The 23,533-nt window shown below is 37.8% G+C and overlaps 1 protein-coding gene across 4 annotated transcripts in view; it reads left to right on the top strand.

Annotated features, from left to right (window-relative positions):
* The window catches only part of Ralgapa1 (Ral GTPase activating protein catalytic subunit alpha 1), a 221,331-nt gene that overhangs the window by 141,996 nt on the left and 55,802 nt on the right, over positions 1-23,533 (top strand). For all 4 annotated transcript variants that reach the window (XR_009382814.1, XM_059279417.1, XM_059279419.1 and 1 more), the window contains exons 31-34: positions 4,142-4,276; positions 4,832-5,015; positions 11,374-12,235; positions 14,425-14,496. Coding sequence is in view for 3 of the 4 variants with exons in the window: in XM_059279417.1 (XP_059135400.1) it covers positions 4,142-4,276; positions 4,832-5,015; positions 11,374-12,235; positions 14,425-14,496 (1,253 nt within the window). In the remaining variant the exon portion in view is untranslated. The remainder of the gene's footprint in view (positions 1-4,141; positions 4,277-4,831; positions 5,016-11,373; positions 12,236-14,424; positions 14,497-23,533) is intronic.

Genomic DNA, 23,533 nt, shown 5'->3' with positions numbered 1-23,533 from the left:
TTTCTCCACTGTTTTGCATCCTTATACTTTTCCATTCATCCTTATACCTTAGCATTCTCTTCCATCAAGATTTTGTTTGAAGCTTATGTATTACACCTGGACAACAAGCTTATGTATTACACTTAGACAAGCTTGTGTATTACACTTAGACAAGCTTATATATTACACCTAGACAACAAGCTTATGTATTACACCTAGACAACAAGCTTATGTATTACACTTAGACAAGCTTGTGTATTACACCTAGACAGGCTTGTGTATTACACCTAGACAACAAGCTTGTGTATTACACTTAGACAAGCTTGTGTATTACACCTAGACAGGCTTGTGTATTACACCTAGACAACAAGCTTGTGTATTACACTTAGACAAGCTTGTGTATTACACCTAGACAGGCTTGTGTATTACACCTAGACAACAAGCTTGTGTATTACACTTAGACAAGCTTGTGTATTACACTTAAGACAAGCTTGTGTATTACACCTAGACAACAAGCTTATATATTACACCTAGACAATAAGCTTGTGTATTACACCTAGACAACAAGCTTGTGTATTACACTTAGACAGGCTTGTGTATTACACTTAGACAGGCTTGTGTATTACACCTAGACAAGCTTGTGTATTACACTTAGACAGGCTTGTGTATTACACCTAGACAAGCTTGTGTATTACACCTAGACAACAAGCTTGTGTATTACACCTAGACAAGCTTGTGTATTACACCTAGACAAGCTTGTGTATTACACTTAGACAAGTTTGTATATTAGACTTAGACAACCCTCTCATTTTATCTGGGAACTATTAATATTGTTAAGTAAAACACAATATAGACAGGCATTTCTTTTTTTTTTTTATGAACCTAGTTTGTCTTTACTATAAGATGGCTTTAAAGCCTACGATGGAGGCAGGCTGGTTCTTCACTACCTCATCAATAGTTCTCTAAGCATAATCCAGGAGTCACAGAATGTGCATATGGCAGGCATTTCTTATGGATGACAATCAAATCACTTACAATGGAGTCTATACACCTTCCTTAGCCATAGGCTTGTAAGAACATGAGTAAACTCTGTATAAGCAAGGAATTTTAGATTTCTGAAAGAATTTATTGTTATTGGTGAATATAACATTGTAATTTTAAACAATCTAGTAGACAGGGGTTAAAAAAATCTAGTGATATAGTTCACCTGTAGAGCACTTGCCTAGCTTGCATGAAGCCCTGTGTTTGATTCTGAGTACTGCCAGAAAAACAAACAAAAGAAAAAGGAGTAAAGATCATTTATATGCTGATTTAAAAGGAAAAAAAAAAACCCTGTCACTATGCACTTCATAGGGATTATTGCAACTTAAACAAACAGCAAAACTTTTTTATCCTCAGTCAACAGAAATAAGAGGTTAATCACCCACATTCATATAGTTGTTACTACATATGAACCTGAAGAAAGGAACCTATCACTGGCAGATAGATTCCAAAACCTTTCCTCTTTCTGTTGACATCAATTCCGAACTTTGATTTCAGTTCCACATTAGAACATTACTTTCCGGGGGTCATTTGGGTTTGTTTTGATGCTGAGGATGGAACTCTGAGCCTCCTCATGGCACGTAAGCACATGGAGGCCAGGAGTTCCGATTGGAGGGAAGTTTCCAGAAGAGGAGGAGGAGTCTTTGTTAACTCTTCCCTTTATTCCTCCTTCAGTCCATACGGCTTTATCGCTCTGCTGCAGTGTTGTAAGTGCCTTCTCCATACTACAGGGTGTGCCTACAGACTTCACTGTGTTCTTCCTCAAAGCAAGCAGTTCTTTATGACCACAGTACAGCTATCAACAGTTAGGGATAACACTGGTTTGTTAGTTGTAATCTCTAAATCTTACGTAGATTTCACTAGCTAGCTCAGTAATATCCTCTATAGCAAAAGAAAAGCCCAAACCTGTGTTCTGTTTGTAAATGTACTGTTACAGCTTAACCTTTGTTAATGGACTGGGTTTTCAGCAGTTGTTGGTTTATTAGAACATTCCTTGTTCTGATAGAGGGCATGTGGTGACACAGCTCCTCCAACGAGGCTACAACCTTAATTTTCCCAAGCAGTCCCACTGTCTGGGACAGAGTATCCATATGAGCCCTTCAAATCACCATACATGCTTTCTGTCGTAGGAGTAGATGGAAAGTTTTAGTTTTGTGAGGGTCCATTAGTTAAAACAGGATTAAACCTCAATTTGGAGAGTTTATCTTTGATGATGAACAGACCTAGTTGCTGCCTGATTACCACTTTCATGGTGCTATTTATTATTTAGCATTAATTGTGATTTTTAAGTCTAGTACAAAAGATAATTCTGTGTTGGGGTAAGAGTATTGTGTTTATGGTGTCTGTTATTTTAAAAGTTACTGAAAGGTTTTATTTAATAAAATGAGTAACAGCTTTCTAGAAGGCTACTAACTGAGGTATTACAAATTAGAAAAGGAAAATGGAGAGAGCTAAGGAGATGGCTCAGAATGCAGAATGCTTGACACGCAAGCATAAAGACCCCAGTTCAGATCCCATGAGCACATAGAGAGCCAGGCATGAGGGCACACGCCAGCATCCAGTGCTGGGGAAGCAGAAACAGGAGGACGCACGGGCTAGCTATCCAGCTAGTCTAGCTGAATCAGTGAGCATAGGAGCAGGGAGAGGGTCATTCTGTCTCAGATACTAGGATGGAGAGCAATTGAGAAGGACATGAAATATAGACCTCTGGCCTCCATGTGCACATCACACACACACACACACACACACACACACACGAACGAAAGTTGGGGATATGGGATGGCTCAGCGTGTAAAGGTGCTTGTTACCAAGGCTAATGACCTAAGCTTAGTTTCTGGAATCTGCATGGTAGAAGGCGAAAACTGACTCCCACAAGTTGTCCTCTAACCTCCCTAAGCTTCATGGCACATACTCCCACATCCACACACAGAAATCATAAGTGAATAGAAAAGAATGGAAAACAGGCATTTTAATATATTTAATTATGGTATATATTTGTATAGTTACTTGAATGCAGTTATGTTTTCCTTTTTCTTTTGTCTAATGCTTAGGATACCAAGCTCAGGATGCTCCGTCCCCTGGCTATACTCTCATCCTCAATGTATATTGCTGTTATAATTAACTAATGGTTTGTGTATCAATATCAGTGTTCATAGTTGAATTTAGGATTTAAGGTTCCTGTAATAAATTCTAGAAACCCAAGAGTAACAAAGTGATTTATTGATTATTAAGAATCCCTTACTGGAGATTCAACTGGTAACATGCTCACTTAGCATTGACAAAGCACTGGCTTCAATACCTAGCACTGCATTAACCTGGTATGGTGGCACAGGTTTGTAGTCTCAGCTCTTGGGAAGTGAAAACAGGAAGACAGGAGTTCAAGGTCATCCATGGCTAATGAATTAGTTATTTTTCTTCTGTCTGTAATAAAATACTTGGTAAGTGAAACTTAAGGAAAGAATGTGAGACACCTCATCACACCGCATGTGTAGTCAGGGAGCAGAGAGCGATGAAGGCTAACCCCCTGCTTGTTTTCATTGTTTTATTCAGTCTTGCACCACAGTGCATGTGAAGGTGCTACCCATGTAGGTGGCACCCATCCATCTCATCTCCCCAACTTTCCTGTGTGTGTACATGCACATGTGTGCATGTGTATATGGAAGCCAGAAGTCTGTTTTCGGTGTCTTCCTCAATTGTTATCCACCTTATTATTATTATTATTTTTTTTTTTTTTTTTTGGTTTTTCGAGACAAGGTTTCTCTATGTAGCTTTGCACCTTTCCTGGAACTCACTTGGTAGCCCAGGCTGGCCTCGAACTCACAGAGATCCGCCTGGCTCTGCCTCCCGAGTGCTGGGATTAAAGGCGTGTGCCACCACCGCCCGGCTCACCTTATTATTTTGAGACAGAATCTCTCAGTCCAGTTTAGAAACTCACAGACATACAGCAATTTGTCTCCTAGGTGATTCTAGGTCCTATCAAATTGGTAATCAATATTAAACCATCATAGCTGCTACATCTTAGGCTACATGAGACCCTTTCTCAAAAAAAAAGGGGGGGTGGGGGTGGGGAAAGCCCTTCTCTTACAAGTTTATATTGATAATCGCTTTATTGTTGTTACAGTTGGTTGTATCATTACTTCTTTGCCTTCTGGACTGGATCATGGCCTTACCTTTAAAGACACTACTCCAGCCAGTCCATGCTACAGGAGCAGAAAATGATAAGACAGAAAAATCTGTCCTCAACTGCATTTATAAGGTAAATCTTCTTGCTTGCTTTATTATTTAATTGATAACCAAGTGTTTTTAAAACTTCAGAAATAACATTCAGTATCTGATAATATTTCTGAGTATAATGTTTTCATTATTTAAAACTAGATATATTCTAAAATACACAGACTTTGCTTATAGAACCTAGAAGTAGGTGGTGGCACACGCCTTTAAGCCCAGCACTCAGGAGGCAGAGCCAGATGGATCTCTGTGAATTCGAGGCCAGCCTGGTCTACAGAGCAAGATCCAGGACAGGCACCAAAACTTCAGAGAAATCTTGTCTCAAAAAACCAAAAAAAACTTGCATAGAACCTAGAAGTAATAATTTATGAGTACTTCTTACACGACAGACTTGTTCCATCACAGAAGTTTGAGAGGGATTAGATTCTGTTGAATATGAGAACCACTGGTTAGATTTTACACATCTTTTTAAGAGTTATTAAATATCACCTTCACTGAAGAGCTAAGATGTAAACTATTCACGTTTTGCCAAGCTTTCATGTCACTGGTGACTGTTTTGTTTCCATATTTTCTTCTCCCTTAGGTGTTACATGGGTGTGTATATGGAGCACAATGTTTCAGCAATCCAAAGTATCTTCCAATAAGCCTTTCTGATTTGGCATCTGTAGATTATGATCCTTTTATGCATTTGGAAAGTCTGAAAGAACCTGAACCTCTACACTCTCCTGATTCAGAACGGTCTTCTAAACTCCAGCCCGTAACAGAAGGTAACATGAGTTTTCCTCAAGACAATGTTAGTCCTTGGGTTCTGACAGGATATGCTTTGAGACCATGCATGAAAATAAGTTTCTGGTTATAGTCGGTTACCTAACCATGTATTTACCTATCATAAGTTAGTTTTTAGTTTAAGAAATAATTTCATATGCAATTACTGATATTATATGTGATAATATTCCCTTTATAGTCTGGCTGACTTATACTTAGGAATGTTTTATTGTAGATTTCATAATATTTTTGAAGAGTAAGAGAATTTTGAAGTCTGACAGGTGCTCAGTTGCTGAGAGGCATTTTAGTTCATTTATAAAATGCAGATAATAATATTAGTTCCAGCATGAATTGTTTTGAGCACTGAGATTATATATACAAATCCCTATGCACAGTCCTTGGTACATAATGAGTTGAGCATTCAAAATTTTTTTATTTGATTTGTATATGAATATATGCACAGAGGACAGTTGATGAGAGTCAGCTCTCTTTCCCTCAGGTGAAGGAAGTTTTTAAGGATGAAGCGAGTTGAATTTCCTTTAAATGAGTGGGAACTCAGTAGAGAATTGGTCAGTTTCCATGGGTTTGTAGACTTTGTTATTTCTGGTGTTGAAATCCAGCTTTAATCTATGGTGGTCTGATAGGATGTAGGGAGTTGTTTCAGTTGTTTTCTATCTGTTGAGACTTGCTTTGTGGCTAGTATATGGTCAATTTTGGAGAAGGTTCCATGAGGTGCTGAGAAGAAGGTGTATTCTTTTGTGTTTGGGTGAAATGTTCTGTAGATATCTGTTAGATCTATTTGAGTCATTATGTCTATGAATTCTGTTATTTCTCTATTTAGCTTCTGTCTGGATGACCTGTCCATTGCTGAGAGTTGGGTATTGAAGTCTCCCACTATCATTGTGTGTGATTTAAACTTTAGTAATGTTTCTTTTACAAATGTGGGTGCCCTTACATCTGGGGCATAAATGTTCAGAATTGAGACATCATCTTGGTAGATTTTTCCTTTGATGAATATGAAATGCCCTTCTCCATCTCTTTTGATTAAATTTGGTTTAAAGTCTATTTTGTTAGATATTAGGATAGCTACACCAGCTTGCTTTCTTAGGTCCATTTGATTGGAAAATCTTTTCCCAACACTTTACCCTGAGGTAATATCTATCTTTGATGTTGAGGTGCATTTCTTGTATGCAGCAGAATGATGGATCCAGTTTTCATATCCATTCTGTTAGCCTGTGTCTTTATTGGCAAATTTAGTCCATTGATATTGAAGGATATTGAAGTGAGTTGAATTTACTTAAAATAAGTGAGTAGGGTATTATTTAAAGAATAAAGTCCATAAAGGGATATATGGGAACTCATTAGTGCTAGGATTTGCCCTTCATTTGGGACTAGAAAGAAAAGGGGAAAAAAAGTGAATTAAAGGAATTGATAAGAGTCATGAAGAGCCCAAGGAAAAATAAACTGTCATAAACTTTTGGTTGTACCGATCAGTTACTAAGGTGAGTCTAACAAATTCAAAGGAACTATGAATATCTGAATATTGATTTGCAGTTTATATCTGGAGCCCAAGTTTGGTAAAGAACTGCTTCCAGGAGTAACTAACAGCTAGGGAGAAAATAGAGTGTTCTTAAGAGGTAGAAGGTAGATGTGGATGGATATAAGAAAGCAAAGAAGTGGTTCTCAGTTTAGCCCACAGTAAAATATGGATACTCTAATTCCATCAATAGATGTTGATGGTCTGTCTGCTAAAATTGCCAGGGTTTCCAAGATGCTGCAAGGAAATAATCTGCAGCCATGGTTGAGAATTGCTGAAAGTTGGTGGACTATGCCCTCAGTTCGTACAGTGTGTTAGGGGGTAGAATTTCTTCAAATAAGTTTTATAAAGAAGCCCAGTTTGTAAAACTTTTAAAAATAAAGCTTCAGTAGACTGGAACCTAGAGATCCAGTCACCTTTCCAGGGGCTTCTCCTAGGGCTCCTCAAAACACAGTTGGATAGGGCTGGAGAGATGGCTTAGTGGTTAAGAGCACTGGCTGCTCTTCCAGAGGTTCACAACCATCTATAATGGGATCAGATTCCTTATTCTGGTATATACATAAAATATATGGATAAACAAGTCTTTTTAAAAAACACCCAATTGGACTAGGAGGTTGTGGTTAAAGAGTAGGCTATGAAGGAAGAGTTTGGTTTTTCCAATATAGAAAAAATAGTTACAGATGATTAAAGGAGTTAAACTTGACCCTATAGAATTGAAGTTATGAAATTAAAAGTCAAGGAAATTGATCAACTCCAGCTTTGAGTTGAATATAATTGAATGTAAGTTGCTAATAATTTGTCTAGAGCACAAGTACGTAAAATAATAGGAACATAAAAATTGAATTATTATTTAGCTCTGAAAAACATTCTGGGTTGTGTAATAGAACAAAAAATTTAGACAATAATTGATAGTAATGAAAAACTTTAGATATCACAAAGTATAGTGTTTATTTTACTTAATGTTATATAAAAAGATGCTTGTTCTTTACATTTAATGGTAACACTCTAAGACAGTATTTTTTAAATAGAATAATAAATAAAATTTGCTTATTTATCAAAAGGTTTTTACTGCTTTTAAAAATATGTAGAGCGTGTGTGCACACAACATGTGTTTGGGTCAGAGGACATCTTGTGAGAATCCGTTCTGTGCTCTCACTGTGTGGGTGCTCAGGATGGAACTTAGTCATCAGGCTTGGTAGCAATTGTCTTTGCTGCTGAGCCATCTCACCACCCCCGCAAACAGTTGACTGTGTTTTGTGTAGAACTTCTGTAGAGTACGGTAAGTAGAGGAGAAGCTCTTTCCAAGGGGAGCTTACTGCTGACAGCAGACCCTCCGTACTTCTGTTCTCTGTGCTAGTTGTCCCTGTGTGAGTCCACATGACTCACATCGTGTAGGAAGAGCGCGAGGGAGCAACAGGTGATAGATACTACTTTCCCGGGGCTCTGGACTCTGAGCTACATGCTGTGGGGTTGCTGGGCTTTATTGGGGGGCATGTTCTGTAGGGGGTTTTTGTTGAGGCTTTTTCCTTTTTTTTAAGGCAAAAATGACTGATCATTGTGTCCTTGTCTAAGACATGCTTCATTGTCTTCAAGTACTTTTTTGGCCAATGAATTCTAAACATAGAGTGCTCATAATCAGCTCAGTATTGGATTGAAAAGTGATTTGAAAACTATTGGCAGGAGTGACTATAATTATTAAATTTACTGCAGAACAAGGGAAGGTAGTGAAATTGGCTTTTTGTCAAATGGCAGTAGTTTTATTAGAAAAAAATCATTTGCAGGGCCAGAGTGAAAGGAAGCTCCAAAGATCCATTCTTCCTAATTATAGTTTCACCTATACATATTATGCAAAGCTCATATTGAAAGCATTTGCCAGAATTAACTTCTCCTGCATGTCTTTTACAGCACAGTGAATTGCAGCAGCTTTTTATGGCTTGCTGCTTTTGTATGCCATAATAATCTGTAATTATGGGTTTGCTGCAAATGATGTAGGGCTTGTTTAATGTGACAATCTGAACAGATAACCCTGACTAGCTGCGTTTATTTAATGAATGCTAGTTACACAGTGCCTTAGAAGCATTGGTATCTCCATTTTGCATTTTCTCACCAAACTAGTTACTTTATAATTTCATTTTAATTTTTAAATTAGAGAATTTTATGTCTTTCTAACTTAGGTAAGTATGAGAGAGATATTTTCTTTAGTTTACTGCTTAAAAATCTAAATAAATCTAATCACCTAATTAACAAATTAAAAGATTTTGATCTTTTCATATATGTGCATATATCCTGAATTTAGAGAAGCAATGATTTTGCTCATATCCAAATTTGAAATTCATCCTTTAAGTATTTTCAGTGTTAACAGTTATAGTAGATTGTAGCAGGGTTTTGTGGCTTGCTGTTTTTTATATGGTGCTTAAAGCAGGTGACGAGTATTTAAGTGAATGACTTTTTTGATTTTTGTGGTTTTGAGCTGGGTCTTACTATGTATTCAGGCAAGCCTTGTACTCCCCCTGATTCTCCTGCCTCAGCCTACCCCAGTGCAGGATTATATACGTGCACCTCCTTGTCCAGCTCCACAGCTCTTTTGAACTAAATTCCCACTGTCTCCTCCTTTAGGCAGAGGATGTATAGGATAGACTAATGCCTGGGCTTGGGGGCTTATGTTCTACAGAATGAGCTGAGCCATTTTTGGGGTGTATTTATAAGCAAGTTTAAAAGAGAAATGTCTAAAAGCTGTATCCCTTATAATGCTGTCACAATTGAATAGTTTATATTGTATTTATTATTCTGAGCCTTGTACATAAGAGCTTTTAATTCATCTTTACAAGTAAGCCTAGGCTGTTCTTACAGGATAATGTGATTATTATCTGATAATGGTAGAATAACAGGGAAATATAGTCATTCTGTAACTGTGTAAATCTGAGTAGAGGCAAGAACACCAACTCCTCCCCACCCCTCCTGTTTCCTCCCACTACCTCCTTTCTATGCCCCCACCCCATCCACTCCTCAGAAAGGGTAAGGCCTCCCATGAGAGTCAACAAAGCATGACATATCAAGTTGAGTCAGAACCAAGCTCCTCCCCCCTGCATCAAGGCTGGGCGAGGCATCCCACCATAGGAAATAAGTTCCAAAAAGCCAGCTCATGCATCAGGGACAGATTACTGGTCCCACTGCTAGGGGCCCCACAAACAGACCAAGCTACACAACTGTTACCCACATGCAGAGGGCCTAGGTTGGTCCCATGTAGGTCCCCTAGCTGTCGGTCCAGAGTCCTTGAGCTCCCACAAGCTTGGGTCAGCTGTCTCTGTGGGTTTCCCCATCATGATCTTGACCCCCCTTGCTTATATAATCCCTCCTCCCTCTCTTCAACTGGACTCCTGGAGCTCAGCCCAGTGCTTGGCTGTGAATCTCTGCATCTGTTTCCATCAGTTATTGGATGAAGGTTCTATGATGACAGTTAGGGTAGTCACCAATCTGACTGCAGGGGAAGACCAGTTCAGACACCCTCTCCACTATTGCTAGGAGTCTTAGCTGGGGTCATCCTTGTTTCTCTGGCACCAGGCTTCTTTCTAACCCCATAATGACCCTCTCTATCAAAGTATCTTTTATTACTCTCCTTCTCCGTCCCTCCCCCAACTCAACCATCCTGGTCCCTCATGTTCCCATCCCCCACCCCCAGTTTACCCAGGAGATCTCATCTATTTCCCCTTCCCAGGGGGTTTGGAGCTCAGCAGTTAAGAGCACTTGATTGCTCTTCAGAGGACCGGGTTCAACTCCCAGCACCCATGTGGCAGCTCACAACTGTCTGTAACTTAAGTTTCAGAGGACCTGAAACTTCCTATGGCAAAACACTAGTACACACTAAAAGAAAAAAAAAGTGCTTAAAAAATTATAATGCTTAAACAAGTAGATTCATCATCAACCTTTTTTTTATTTGTTTATGTTTTTTGTAAAGCACTGGAGATCAATCTTAGAGTCTTGCTATTGCTGGGCAAATATTCTACAACTGAACTATATCCTCAGCCCATATTTTTTAAGTTTTTAATTATGTGTATATGTCTCTTAGTGGGTATATACACATACGTAGAGTGCTCAAGGAAACAAGAGGCAAATTGTGTCACTTTGGGGTGGAGTTACAGGCAGTTGTGAGCCTCCTGATTTGGGTGTCGGGAACCAAACCTGGGTCCTCTGGCAGAGCAAGTGCTCTTAACCAGTGACATCTCTTCAGCCCCCACAGCTCATGTTTGGAGCTTGGCCTATAAAGTTTCCTTGTGATACAAGTGTACACTGTTCACTATGTCAATTCATTCTCATTCTTGAAGTTTAATTCAGAGAACACTTTCCTCTGACATACTTGTTATCATCAGTAAAAGCCAGAATGAAATGACATTTAAAGATGCTGCAGACTGTGTCTCTAAATCTAGAATGTCTCCATGAGATAAACCTATCAGTTGGATAGATTTCATTGGTTTTTAGTCTGTGTGTTTAGTGTATTTCAGGGAATTGATTTCTGACACTTTTGATCTTCAAAGGTGATCTACATTTAAAAGCTTTTGTTTAAATTGTGAATCTATTAGCTACAGTTTCCAAAAGGCTTCCTTATAAAATAAATAAAACTACTTCATTAGAAAAGTTTTCTATACTCTGCCATTATTCCTATAATAAGAAAGCTAAATTGTATACATTAATGTTTATTCAGATATTTGATTGTGATGTTAGCAATGTGATAATGTCCTCATTTTCTAATATGTTTTGTGACTCCTAGGAAGCAATATTATTCCTACTCATTTGTGGTTTTTTCCTTTTTCCTTTTTTTTTTTCAGTGAAAACTCAGATGCAACAAGGATTGATCTCTATAGCAGCCCGTACTGTCATTACCCATCTGGTGAATCACTTGGGCCATTATCCAATGAGTGGTGGTCCTGCTATGCTGACAAGTCAGGTCTGTGAAAATCATGACAATCATTACAGTGAGAGTTCTGAACTCTCTCCCGAGCTCTTTGAAAGTCCCAACATTCAGTTCTTCGTGCTGAATAACACAACCTTGGTGTCTTGTATCCAGATTAGAGCAGAAGAGAGTTTGCCTGGCGGAGGGTTAGCTGCTGGCCTTGTGTCAGCCAGTTCAAATGTTAGAATCATAGTGCGGGACCTCTCTGGAAAGTACTCATGGGATTCTGCCATCCTGTATGGACCGCCCATTGTGAGTAGTGTGTCTGAACCTACATCTCTCATACTTTCAATGTCTCACCAAGAGAAACCGGAAGAGCCTCCTACATCTAATGAATGCGTAGAAGACATAACAGTGAAGGATGGACTTTCTCTTCAGCTTAGGAGGTTTAGAGAAACTGTACCAACCTGGTCTACAATAAGGGAGGAAGAAGATGCTCTTGACGAGCTCCTGCAATATTTAGGCACTACGAGTCCTGAATGTTTACAGAGAACTGGAATCTCCCTCAATGTTCCTGCTCCACAACCCATATGCATTTCTGAAAAACAGGAGAATGACGTCATTAATGCTATCCTTAAGCAGTACACAGAAGAAAAAGAGTTTGTGGAGAAGCACTTTAATGACTTAAACATGAAAGCCTCCGAACAAGATGAACCAACACCTCAGAAGCCTCAGTCAGCATTTTATTACTGCAGATTGCTTCTTAGTATATTGGGAATGAATTCCTGGGACAAACGGTAAGAAGAGAGGAGTTTTCCTTTTTTTTTTTTTTTAAACATTAGTCCTAATCTTCTGATCAAGAATTGTAGTCTCAGGCAATGGTGGTGCACACCTTTAATCCCAGCACTTGGGAGGCAGATCTCTGTGAGTTCAAGGCCAGACTGATCTACAGAACAAGTTCCAGGGCAGCCAAGGCTATAGTGAGACTGCTTCTTGAAAAACAAACAAAAATGTAGTCTTTATTCTTATTAAATTCTACCTAGCATGCTGGAGAGATGGCTCAGCAGCTAAGAGTGTACTACTCTTTCAGAGGATCCAAGTTCAGTCGTCTCTAGCATCCCGGTGGGTACCTCATAACTGGGACTGGAGTTCCAGTGAGTCTACACCTTGTTCAGGCCTCCTTGGGCATAATTAAGAAAATTAAAAAAAAAAAACCTAGGAGCTGAAGAGTTGGTTCAGTGATTAGGAGCACTTGTTCTTTGCAGAGGATCCAAATTCTATTGCCAGCACCTACATAGTGGCTAAGAACTTGTCTGTACATCCAGTTCTAGAGGATCCAACATCCTCTTCTAACCTCTGCACCAGGCATGCATGTGGTACATGTGTATACATGCAGGCAAAACACTCATACATATAAAATAAAATAAATCTTTTTTAAAAACCTTTAGAAAGAAAAGAAAACTGTATATTCTATCTACCAATTAGTTTTTTTGACCAATAGGCAAATTGTTTGTGTTTGTTTATTAATTTGGTTGATTGAATTGTTTTTTTTCCAACTGTTGAAGCGTATTAAAATTGAGGGGAATAAAAAGTAATTTAATCCAGTACATTCTTGACATTTTCACAGTATCTACTAAAACTACATAACTTAGAAATTATAGTCATATAATTGTGTGCCAACATGCCTGGCTACAGTTAGGTTTTGTTGTTGTTTTTAATAGGAATTGAACACAAAACCTTAGGCATGCTGTGTACAATCTATATTTTGTTTTTAGTTTTTATGCTATCAAAAGCTGTAGGAGAATGGAAAATGGCATTTATTTTATCATTAAATCATAGAAATATATCCTTTCTATTCAGCTTATAGTAGGAGGGAGAAGCTCGGAAATGACTGGATGAATAGGTCTGTAGTACTCCAGGCACATGTGAGGCATTACGGTGGGCCTGCTCTCCCTCTTGCGTAGTATTCACACTTTCACTTGATTTAAAACCTTCCATTTGTTAAACAGTATTCTTGCCTCAGCCATTTTACATTACTTTTTCCTTTGTTTCCTGAGGTATGAGGGTACACACATGCCATGGCACCTGTATGGAGGTCAAAGGACAACTCCCAAGAGTCACTTCTGTCTTTCCACCATGTGAGCTGCAGGAATTATACTCAGATTCAGGCTTAACACAAGACACTGTTGTCTGCTGAGCCACCTCTGCATCCCCTAAGCCCTCTGTATAACGAGCATAGTTTGCCTTATGTTGTAGCTGACTACAGGTAATTGTCATTTAGTTATTAGAGATATACATTCTAGTTTCTTGTTAGGGAATGGGCTATATATTGTCTCCTAAGGAAAGTTAAAGATGGAAAGCTGTATTTTATGACAGTGTGAGTATTAATTTTATTTACATATTTAGTGAACATAAATTAAAAATTATGTGTTTATTCATATTTTTTAAAAATACATAATAGGACTGAGGAAATATAATATGTGTATATACATACACACATGTTTATGCAATAATAGGACTGAGGGTGTATGTGTGTTATTATATATGTGTACACACACATATACATATATATAATATTTTATATTATATATATAATATATATAATATTAAAACTTTCCTGGTATGTGTAAGCCTCTGGTTTGATTCTCTTGTACCACATACACAACACATACACACACACAAACAAGGGGAAGAAGCAGACTCTTACAAGTCCTTGTGTCCGTTTCTCCGGATGTTACTTTAGGTGCTCACATCTACACGGACAGTTTGAACTGGCCTTGACAAGGTGCATTATCAGATGAATGAAGGCCTGGGAGGAATAATGACGAATATCTTTGCATCTTTTTTAGGGTCTGTTCTCCTTTGTGTTAGAAGTATGGAAAGGCAAGAAAAGTGTAAAAGTTGCATGAGTAGAAGGGAAGTGTTTCCGGACTGTCATGTCCTTCCCTGCAAAGGTGACGAAATGTTTATAAATCTCTCCATTTAGGAGGAGCTTTCATCTCCTGAAGAAAAATGAAAAGCTGCTTAGAGAACTTCGGAACTTGGATTCAAGGCAGTGGTGAGTTGTAGGGAAACTTGCATATTTACAACAGGAATCGCTCAGCTGTTTCTGTTGACAGTAATACCATGCATGGCAGTGTAAACTCTAATAGTGTACTATTGACTTCCAGCTTTTTGAGTGGAAACTGTGTCATTGTACCTTAGATAAATTAATTTTAAGAAAACTGTAGAACTGCGTTAAGATGTTTGACATATTTGAATTACTTTTATTCTCTGTATGCATTTCACAATCCTCTTTTGAGTTGGAGAAAACTAATTGAATGTGTAAAATATCCTTAGATTTTTGTGCCATATTTAATCATAACTCACTCACTGTTCTGGTGCTAAAGATGGCTTGGAAAGCTCATTTGAGACAAGCCGCCTGCTGTGACATCACTAATGTACAAGAATTCCAGGTGAAATGAGCTGATCTGCACCTACATGAACAACTCACATCTTTCAAAGCCCTGTGCTGAGCTGTTTGTTCACTTTCAGTTCCAGAAGAGTTGCCCTTGTATTCATACCTAACTTACTCTGACTTACCTCTCTTCTGCATGTGTATGGTTCTCTTCAAAAAGGAACCTTTTTTCATCTTGCATTTCTTTGTATTCACAAATGTGCTTGACACATTTGGAAAGAAGGAACTTCAGTTAAGGAATTGCCTCCCTGGGACTGGCCTGTGGGCATGTCTGTGGGGCATTTTCTTGGTTGCTAACTGATGCAGGACAGCCCAGCCCATTGTGGACAGTACCATTCTTAGGCGAGTGGGTCTGGCTTGTATAACAAAGGTAGCTGGCTATGAGCCTGGGAACAAGTCAGTGAGCATTGTTCCACCATGGTCTCTGTTTCAGTAACTGCCTTGTTTTTAAAGCCTTGGCTTCCCTGGATGATGGACCGTAACCTATAAGATGAAATAAACCCTTTCCTCCCCAAGTTGCTTTTGGTCAGTCTTATCACAGCAATAGAAAAACAAACTAGAACAATTTTTAAGCTGCAGTCCTTGTTCCTTTCATGCTGTTTTCTACCAAATGTATGGGAAAATGTCGCCATTGACTCACTTCCTGTATTTCCTAACTACTGGTTTTTGTTGAGGGACTGGCTGTTGGCTTTCTTCAGCATGGTCTTTTTAAAAATGGTTTGCATTGATTTGTTTGCTGTGTGTGTGTGTGTGTGTGTGTGTGTGTGTGTGTGTGTGTGTGTGTCTGTCTGTCTGTCTGTCTGCATATGGTGTGTGTTAAGGATTATTTTGTATTTGTGGATGCTGTTTAGCTTTCAGTTTTCAGCTTCAGACTGATAGAGTTTATTGATTTTTGCATAGCCGTCTTTCTCGGTATTTTTCTTTGCATTTCCTTAAGTACTTGTTGTGCTTACAGAGTTCTGTGTTGAAGTCATTCACTCTGTATTTCTTTATAAACCTTTATTGGGTTAAGACGGTTATATTTTATACTTAGTTCTTTAGTCTTTGTAGAATATATTTTGAATTATAGCATATAAAGGCATCTACCAAGGCTGATGACCTGAGTTTAATCCCTGTAATCCACATGGTGGAAGAAGAGAACCAACTCCCAGCCAGTGTCCTCTGACCACCCCACATACACACATACACAATAATAATAGTAGTTAACAAAAACTTTAGAAAAGGATAGAGCTGGGAAGATGACTTGGTAGTTGAAAGCAGGTACTGCACTTGCAGAGGACTGAGCGCAGTTCCCAGCACCCATGTCAGCTGGCTCACTACTTACTGCCTTGTCACTTCAGGTCTAAGAGACCTGACACCCTCCTTTTGCTTACACAGGCACTAATATGCACATGCACATATCCACATACAGACATATACATACACATAAATAAAAATAATAAAAATAAATCTATAAAAATAAATACATAAATAATTTTTAAAGAGAATTAGAACTAGGTTGAATATGGGAAATGATCTATTTCTATAATTTGTTAAATTAATCCTAATCTTTTCTTTTTTTTTTTTTTCTTTTTTCTTCTTTTTTTTTTCTTTTTTCCAGAGCTGAGGACCGAGCCCAGGGCCTTGTGCTTGCTAGGCAAGCACTCTACCACTGAGCTAAATCCCCAACCCCAACCCTAATCTTTTCAATTGATTTACTATTGCCTTTATCAAACTTTGAAGCATTGGGCTTCAAAGTTATGTGCATTTCTATTGATTTATCTGTTGTTTTGTACATATATTACTGTTTAATTTATTATAGCTACATAATACATTTTCCATGCATATTTATGTTAATGTCTTTTTACTTATTCTGAGGTCCAAACCTTACTTATGTAATTCCTGGATATTTTGTTATTTCATTGTTAATTCTATATAGGATCCCCAGTGTTATATTTTTGACATTTTGGTTGTGAGCCTAGCCTTTAATAGCAAAGCCATCTCTCCAGTCCCTAATATTATATTTTTGGAATTTTTTTTCCATTTTTAATATATTTCTTGTATCTAACAGGTTAGTGAACTTTCATACTGCTTTTAAACATATTTTAGTTTTAGTCACCTCTTTCTCTTAAGATTTGTTTAAGATATACTGTCATTATCTGAAAACAATCTCTTTTCTGATATTAGTTTTGCTTATATGATATTTTTGCACTGACTGGAACTTTCAGATTAGGGTAAGTAATGTACAAAAAGTGGATGGACACCCTTGGCTGTCCTGGTTGTAATGAGAGTAACTCTTCTTTCCTGTCTTCTTCAGGAAAGCTATTGCTTGTTGTTTTAAAATAGATCATTTTGATCATGCTATGAAAGCAGTTTATCCTGTAGGATTTTCTTTTAGTGAATATTAAAATAAAATGGTGGTGGTATATATTACCAAAATTCTTTTTTTTTTCATTTTTGAGATTATAACATAAGTGCAACATTTTGAATTCCTCTTTAAAATTCTTTTTAGCCTCCATTCATGTGCTCCTTTAATTTGAATTTCTTAACTAATTTCTTAACTATTGTATTTTAGTATAAAAACTATATAGACTTAGAGAGTTGGTCAGCAATTTCAAGGGCACTTGTTGCACGATTCACAATATCCACATGGTGGCTTATCCACAAGTCCTCGGGGATCCAAAGCCCTCTTTTGACCTTCATGGGCACCAGGAACACACTTTGGTGCACATACATACATGCAGGATGCAGGCAAAACACCCTTACACATACAATAATAATAAATAAATATAAAGAGAAAATCTGTCTAGTCTTTTGACTTACTGTACATGGTTTATTAAAATTTCATTTTGTATCCAGCTATATTCCATTTATTAGCAGATTCTTCAAATTTTTTGTTCTATGCTTTGTAGGTTTTTAGAATTAAGGTTATAGTGAGCTTCATAAAATCAATATTTCCTGTTACTTGAAATTCCACGTTTAAAATAATTTCCCTTTAGATTTACTTTTTCAGATTTTGTTTCAGCTTTGGATTGATTTCATTATTTTTTGTTTGTTTTATAAAAATATTTTATCGAGATTTTAAATAGATAAGAGTAGAGAATTTTTGCTTATTTCATATTTACTGTACCTACCAAAACTTTCAACATGTCATAATTCTGTATTCCTTTTCTCAGCTTATTTTTTTGGAATAAACAAACTTTCCTATTGCAGATTTAATAGTGCGTGTGTGTGTGTGTGTGTGTGTGTGTGTGTGTGTTCATTTGTGTATATGATGATGCACATGTATATGCAAGTGCATATGGAGACAAGAGACAACTTTGGATATCATTTCTCAGGTGCCATCTACCATCACACCTGCTTCTTTTTTTTTTTTTAATTTTTATTTTTTTAGTTGGTTTGGGGGATCAAACTCAGATCCTTGTGCCTGCACAGCAAGTACTTCACCCACTGAGCTCTTCAGTTCCTATGTTGTGTTTCTAACTCATTGATTTCTGTTCTGTTATTTTTATCACGTTCATGAGCACTGTTTCCTTTTTCTCATACCTAGAACTAAATGTTATCTTTCTTGGTTGTTGTTGTTGTGTTTTTTATTAACAATGAAATGATCCCAGATTGTAAGGTCTAGCTAAAAGTGTAGCATCTATCTACCCTTCAAGTCCCAATTTAAGCATCGGCGTTTCTGGAAAGCCTTGTCATAAATCACTGCTGACCTTCTTAATTTATCTAATTAACTAAATTTAATTCCAATTTAAAGATGTTTTAAAATCTGAGCAGTGTTAGGCTTGAAAACAAAATTGATAAGAAAGTAGAAAGTGCCGGGCGGTGGTGGCGCACGCCTTTAATCCCAGCACTCGGGAGGCAGAGGCAGGTGGATCTCTGTGAGTTGGAGGCTAGCCTGAGCTACCAAGTGAGTTCCAGGAAAGGCGCAAAGCTACAAAGAGAAACCCTGTCTCGAAAAACCAAAAAAAAAAAAAGAAAGTAGAAAGTGTTTCCATATGGCATCTTGCCTCAACAATTTCTCTTGTTATTGACATCTTCTTGCCTTGGTGTGCAGCTTTGAAATTGACAAACCAATATTGAAATACAGTTAACTAATATGTTAGTTAATAATTATGCGTTTACTGAATAAGCATCAGTACAATCTAATTTTAGAGCTGCTTTTCATTTAACATGTGGAGTAAGTACCAACCTGATTTGTCCAGCAGCTGCAGCATTTCTGATCTTACCAACCATGTATGCAGGCTCCGCCTTCTCTGTCACAGCTTGCTATTACCACCTGCCTTTTCAATTCAGCTTTGTAGAATGGGGAGTCGGATCTTGTGACTTTGATTTGCCATATATTATGGGGCATTTTAAGTGACTAAAATAGCTGTTTGTATCTCTTTTGGGGGAAAATATTCGAATTTGTACTGCATTAAATAATGCCTTCTAAAATTTTCCTGTCTACCCAGAACCTCAGAGTGTAATTTAGAAATCAGGGCACAAATGTAATTAAGATAAGGTCATATTGGATTAAATTTGCTCCCAAATCTCGCTGCTGTCCTTATAAGAAGCATGCACGTAGAAAGAATGTAGGTGACCAGGCAGAAATCACAGTTACAATTAGAATATGAGGAATGCAGAGGATTGCTACAACCACTAGACTGTGGGAAGGCTTCTAGCCCTGTTGCTTTTAGAGACATAACTCTGTCAAAACTACCTAGTTTGTATGGTTTGTTATAGAAATCCTAGGAAACAAAATTCTTCACCTGTCATTTTTTAAGATATTTTTATTTCATGTGTATAGTGTGTGTCTGCGTGTATGTATATACAACATGTGTGTGCCCTGTTGCCTGCAGAAGCCAGAAGTGGATTCTGGATGCCTTGGAACTGAATTTATAGATGGTTATAAACCATGTGGGTGCTGGAACTGAGCCTGAGTCCTCTGCAAAAAAAGCAGATTCCTTTAACTGCTGAGCCATCTCTCCAGCCCCATCTTAGCCAATCCTTTGTGTTATCTTTTTAGTATTGAGTTACACGAGTTCATTATACATTTCTGGATGCAGAGTCTTTCTTAGGTATGACAAGTATTTTTCCTCATTATGGAGGTTGTCATTTCACTATTTTTGATATCATCTGTAACACAAAAAATTCAGGGCTGATAATAGCTTTTTTACAGTATGTGGACATTAGTAAGGGTTCTTCTCTACTAATAAAATTAAGACCTGACCTAATTCAAAGTCCTGTAATTCTTTCTGAGACTTTCATAGTTTCAGCTCTTATACTTGGGCCTATGATTCATTTTGATTTAACTTTTTTAGATGGTGTAAGAGTCTAACTTCATTCTTTTCCATTTGTTTATCTGATTGTTCCCACACCGCTTGTTAATGAGATTTTTTTTTTTCTCACCTAATTTCCATGTTACCATTATCAGAACACAACTCATCAACTAGATTTGGCAATTGTATGATGCAAACACTGGAGAGGCTGAGGCAAGAGAATCACAGGTTTAAGGCTAGCCTAGGCTATGTAGTAAGTTCTAGGCTATACTCAGATACATAGTGAGAACTTTTCTCAAAAACCAACACACAGAAAAGCAATTACCATAGAGTTTATTTCTTGGCATTTAATTGTTGTCATCTAGTACTATAGTGCCTTGATTTATTTTGCCACAAGTTTTGAGACTATAAAGTATGAGCCCTCCAGTGGGATGTGGTGGTTCATGCCTTTAATCCCAGCACTTGAGGCAGAGGCAGGTGGATCTCTGAGTTCAAGGCCAGCCTGATTATAGAGTGAGTTCCAAGACAGCCAAGGCTACATAGAGAAACCCAGTCTTTGGAAAAGAAAAAGAGTCCTCCAACTCTATTCTTTCTCGGGTTGTTTTGTCTACTGAGTCTGTTGAATTTTCCTATGAATTTTAGGATCAGTTTGACAATTCTTATAAGATGGAAAGCCTAGATTCTGATAATGATTGAACTGAATCTGTAGATTTGTGGAGAGTCCTGTCACATTAACAATATTAAGTTTTTCAGCTCATGAATAGAAGAGTTCTTTTGTTTAGGGCTTTAGTTTCTTTCAGCAATGTTATACAGCTTTCAAAGTATGTATTTTATACGTAGAGTGTATATACCAGTGTGAAAGGAGTTTTTCTCTGTTTTGATTCTTCATTGCTAATATGTATAGGAATACACTGAAGTTTGTGTATGGACTGTGTATCCTCCAAACTTAATGGATTCATAGTAGTTCTAATAGTTTTCTACTAGAGTCTCAAGGATTGTTTTTTTAGCTTAATTTTATTTATCATTTGTGCATGCATGGGTTCGTGTGTATACAACTTTTAGTAGTCAGTTATCTCCTTCCACAGTGGGCTATGAGAACAGAACTTAGGTTGTCAGGCTTGGCAGCAAGCAGTTTTAACCACTGAGCCACCTTGCTGGCTCCATATCTTCTATATATAAAATCATATCCACAAGTGGAAATAATGTAACATCTTCCTTTTTGATAAGATTACTATATAGTTCAATTTTTTTAGATATTCAGTTTTTTTCTTAAATTCAGTTTTAGCAGTTTATATTTTTCTGGGAATTGTGTTTTTAATCTAATTTATCCATTTCTTGGCATACATTTATTAGTAGTACTCTTATCTTTTTGTGTAAAAGTATGATTTTGGTAGCATGATTCCTTTTTCTTTTTTTTTATTTTTTATTGTGTGGGGAGGGCACCCCACACACAATATATGTTAATGTGGCATTGGTAGAATCATTTCAGCTCCCTTTCACAGTTTGCCTTGATGTCTTCCCATTTTGTTTTCAGTTTTAGCTGTGATTTGGATTAGAAGTTTATTAGTGGAGACGAGAGAGGACTCAGTGGTTAAGAGTACTTGTTGCTCTTGTGGAGAGTCCAGGTTTGGTTCCCAGCACTCATGTGGCTGCAACTCTAGTTCATTCCTGTAACTCTGTAACATTCTTGTAACTCTAGTTCCAGAAATCCAGCACTCTCTTCTGGCCTCCTCAGGTATTGCATGCATGTGGTGTATAAACACACAGGCAAAAAATATCCACACACATAAAAATAATAAATGTATTTTAAGTATGTTAGTGGTAGTACTTGGTCATTTAATTCTTAGCAGCTGTATTTCCAAACAATGTGAACTTCTAATCGCCAACTCAGATTTTTTTTAAGTTATTTTTTCTTGTCCAGGTAGACCATTCACTGGGGTGTCTTCCCTAGGTTTACGTCACTTATGACTCAGAATTTGTGCTTGAACACTGCCCTCCTAAACATAGTATTTTTGTTATTTACTGTTGATTGTGTGTGGCTTGGAGGGCTACCACCACAATTCAAAATGTTTCTATTTTTGTCTCTCCTTTATCCAGATACCAATAGCTTAAAAGTTTACTCTCTGACCATTCCAAAATGTATATAGCCTTGAGGGTGAACACAGATTTCCAGATGTCCAAGTACTGACTGGATATTATTCTTAATTCTTAGCTTCTTTAGAGTTAGCCCAGAGTTAGGAATCTTATGGAGTGCCCGTGAGACTCTTTGGTCATCACACTCTGTGTCAATGCTTCTCATCCTTCCTAATGCTGAGACCTATAACATAGTGCCTCATGTTGTGGGGACGCCCCATCATAAAATTATTTTTGTTGCTACTTCATAACTGTAATTTTGCTACCGTTATGAATTGTAATGTAAATATCTGTGTTTTCCTGTGGTCTTAGGCCACCCCTATGCAAGGGTCATTTAGTCCCCAAAGGTTGGGATGCACAGGTTGTGAACCACTGTTCTAGCTGGTCTTAAGTGCATTCTGGTGCATGTGCACAGGCTTCTTGACTCGAAGAATTGACTGATCCCAGGCAGTTCTTAGTCTCTCTTTTCCTGGTTCTTACTGCTGCTGTGCTGTTCATGTGTATCAGAGCTGCCGGCTTGTCCTTAGTGCTTTAATCCAAATTCTGGTCCAAATAGTTGTTCTTCGGTAGAACTAATGCCAAGTCTTTGTCCTTGAAGCCTGCCTTTCACCCTGGGCATCATTTGTGTACCACTGTACCTGAGCTAGGATTAGGGCCCACCTTTGCCTAGAATGATACCCATAGTCAGCAGTTGGGCACTTGGGGAAAGGTTGGAAATCCCTAGTCTTCTTAGCTTACTACCCCCAGCAGAACTTCCACTCTTCTCCTGCAAGTAGAGTGCAAGGAAAAGTGTTGAGACTCAGCCTTTCATGCCTAGAGCTTCCATGCTAAGAGTGGGGAGCTGGAGAAACAGAAGATCTAGGTCAGAGCTTCTGTAACATGGAGATAGGAAGTGATAATAACTTCTACCAATAACCTTAGCCCCAAACTGAAAGCTAGAGGGAGAGGGAACCTCTCTCTACTAGGCCTGAGTAGAATGCTTAGGGCAAAACTTGGGTACCATGGAGCTGAGGGGCTGGAGTGTAAGGAAACAAAAGTGGTTCATATGTCAGTGACTATTTTTACCAAGATTTAGTAGATTTTCTTGAAGATTTTCTTTTTCTGTATAGCTTTAGGACACATTTTTAAAATACTAGATTTTTTTTAAATAATAACTTTCACCAGTTAATTGGGTTTTACTTGCAAAAAATGGCCATCCAGAGCTATACTCTGTAATTCTGGAAGCTCCCTTCTTCCCCACACTACCCCTCAGTTACATTTGACTG

The sequence above is a fragment of the Peromyscus eremicus genome, chromosome 14, assembly GCF_949786415.1.
Source record: "Peromyscus eremicus chromosome 14, PerEre_H2_v1, whole genome shotgun sequence".
NCBI classification, from domain to species: Eukaryota; Metazoa; Chordata; class Mammalia; order Rodentia; family Cricetidae; genus Peromyscus; species Peromyscus eremicus.
Note: the sequence above shows the minus strand (reverse complement) of the source record. Positions and strands in the feature narration are given on the sequence as shown.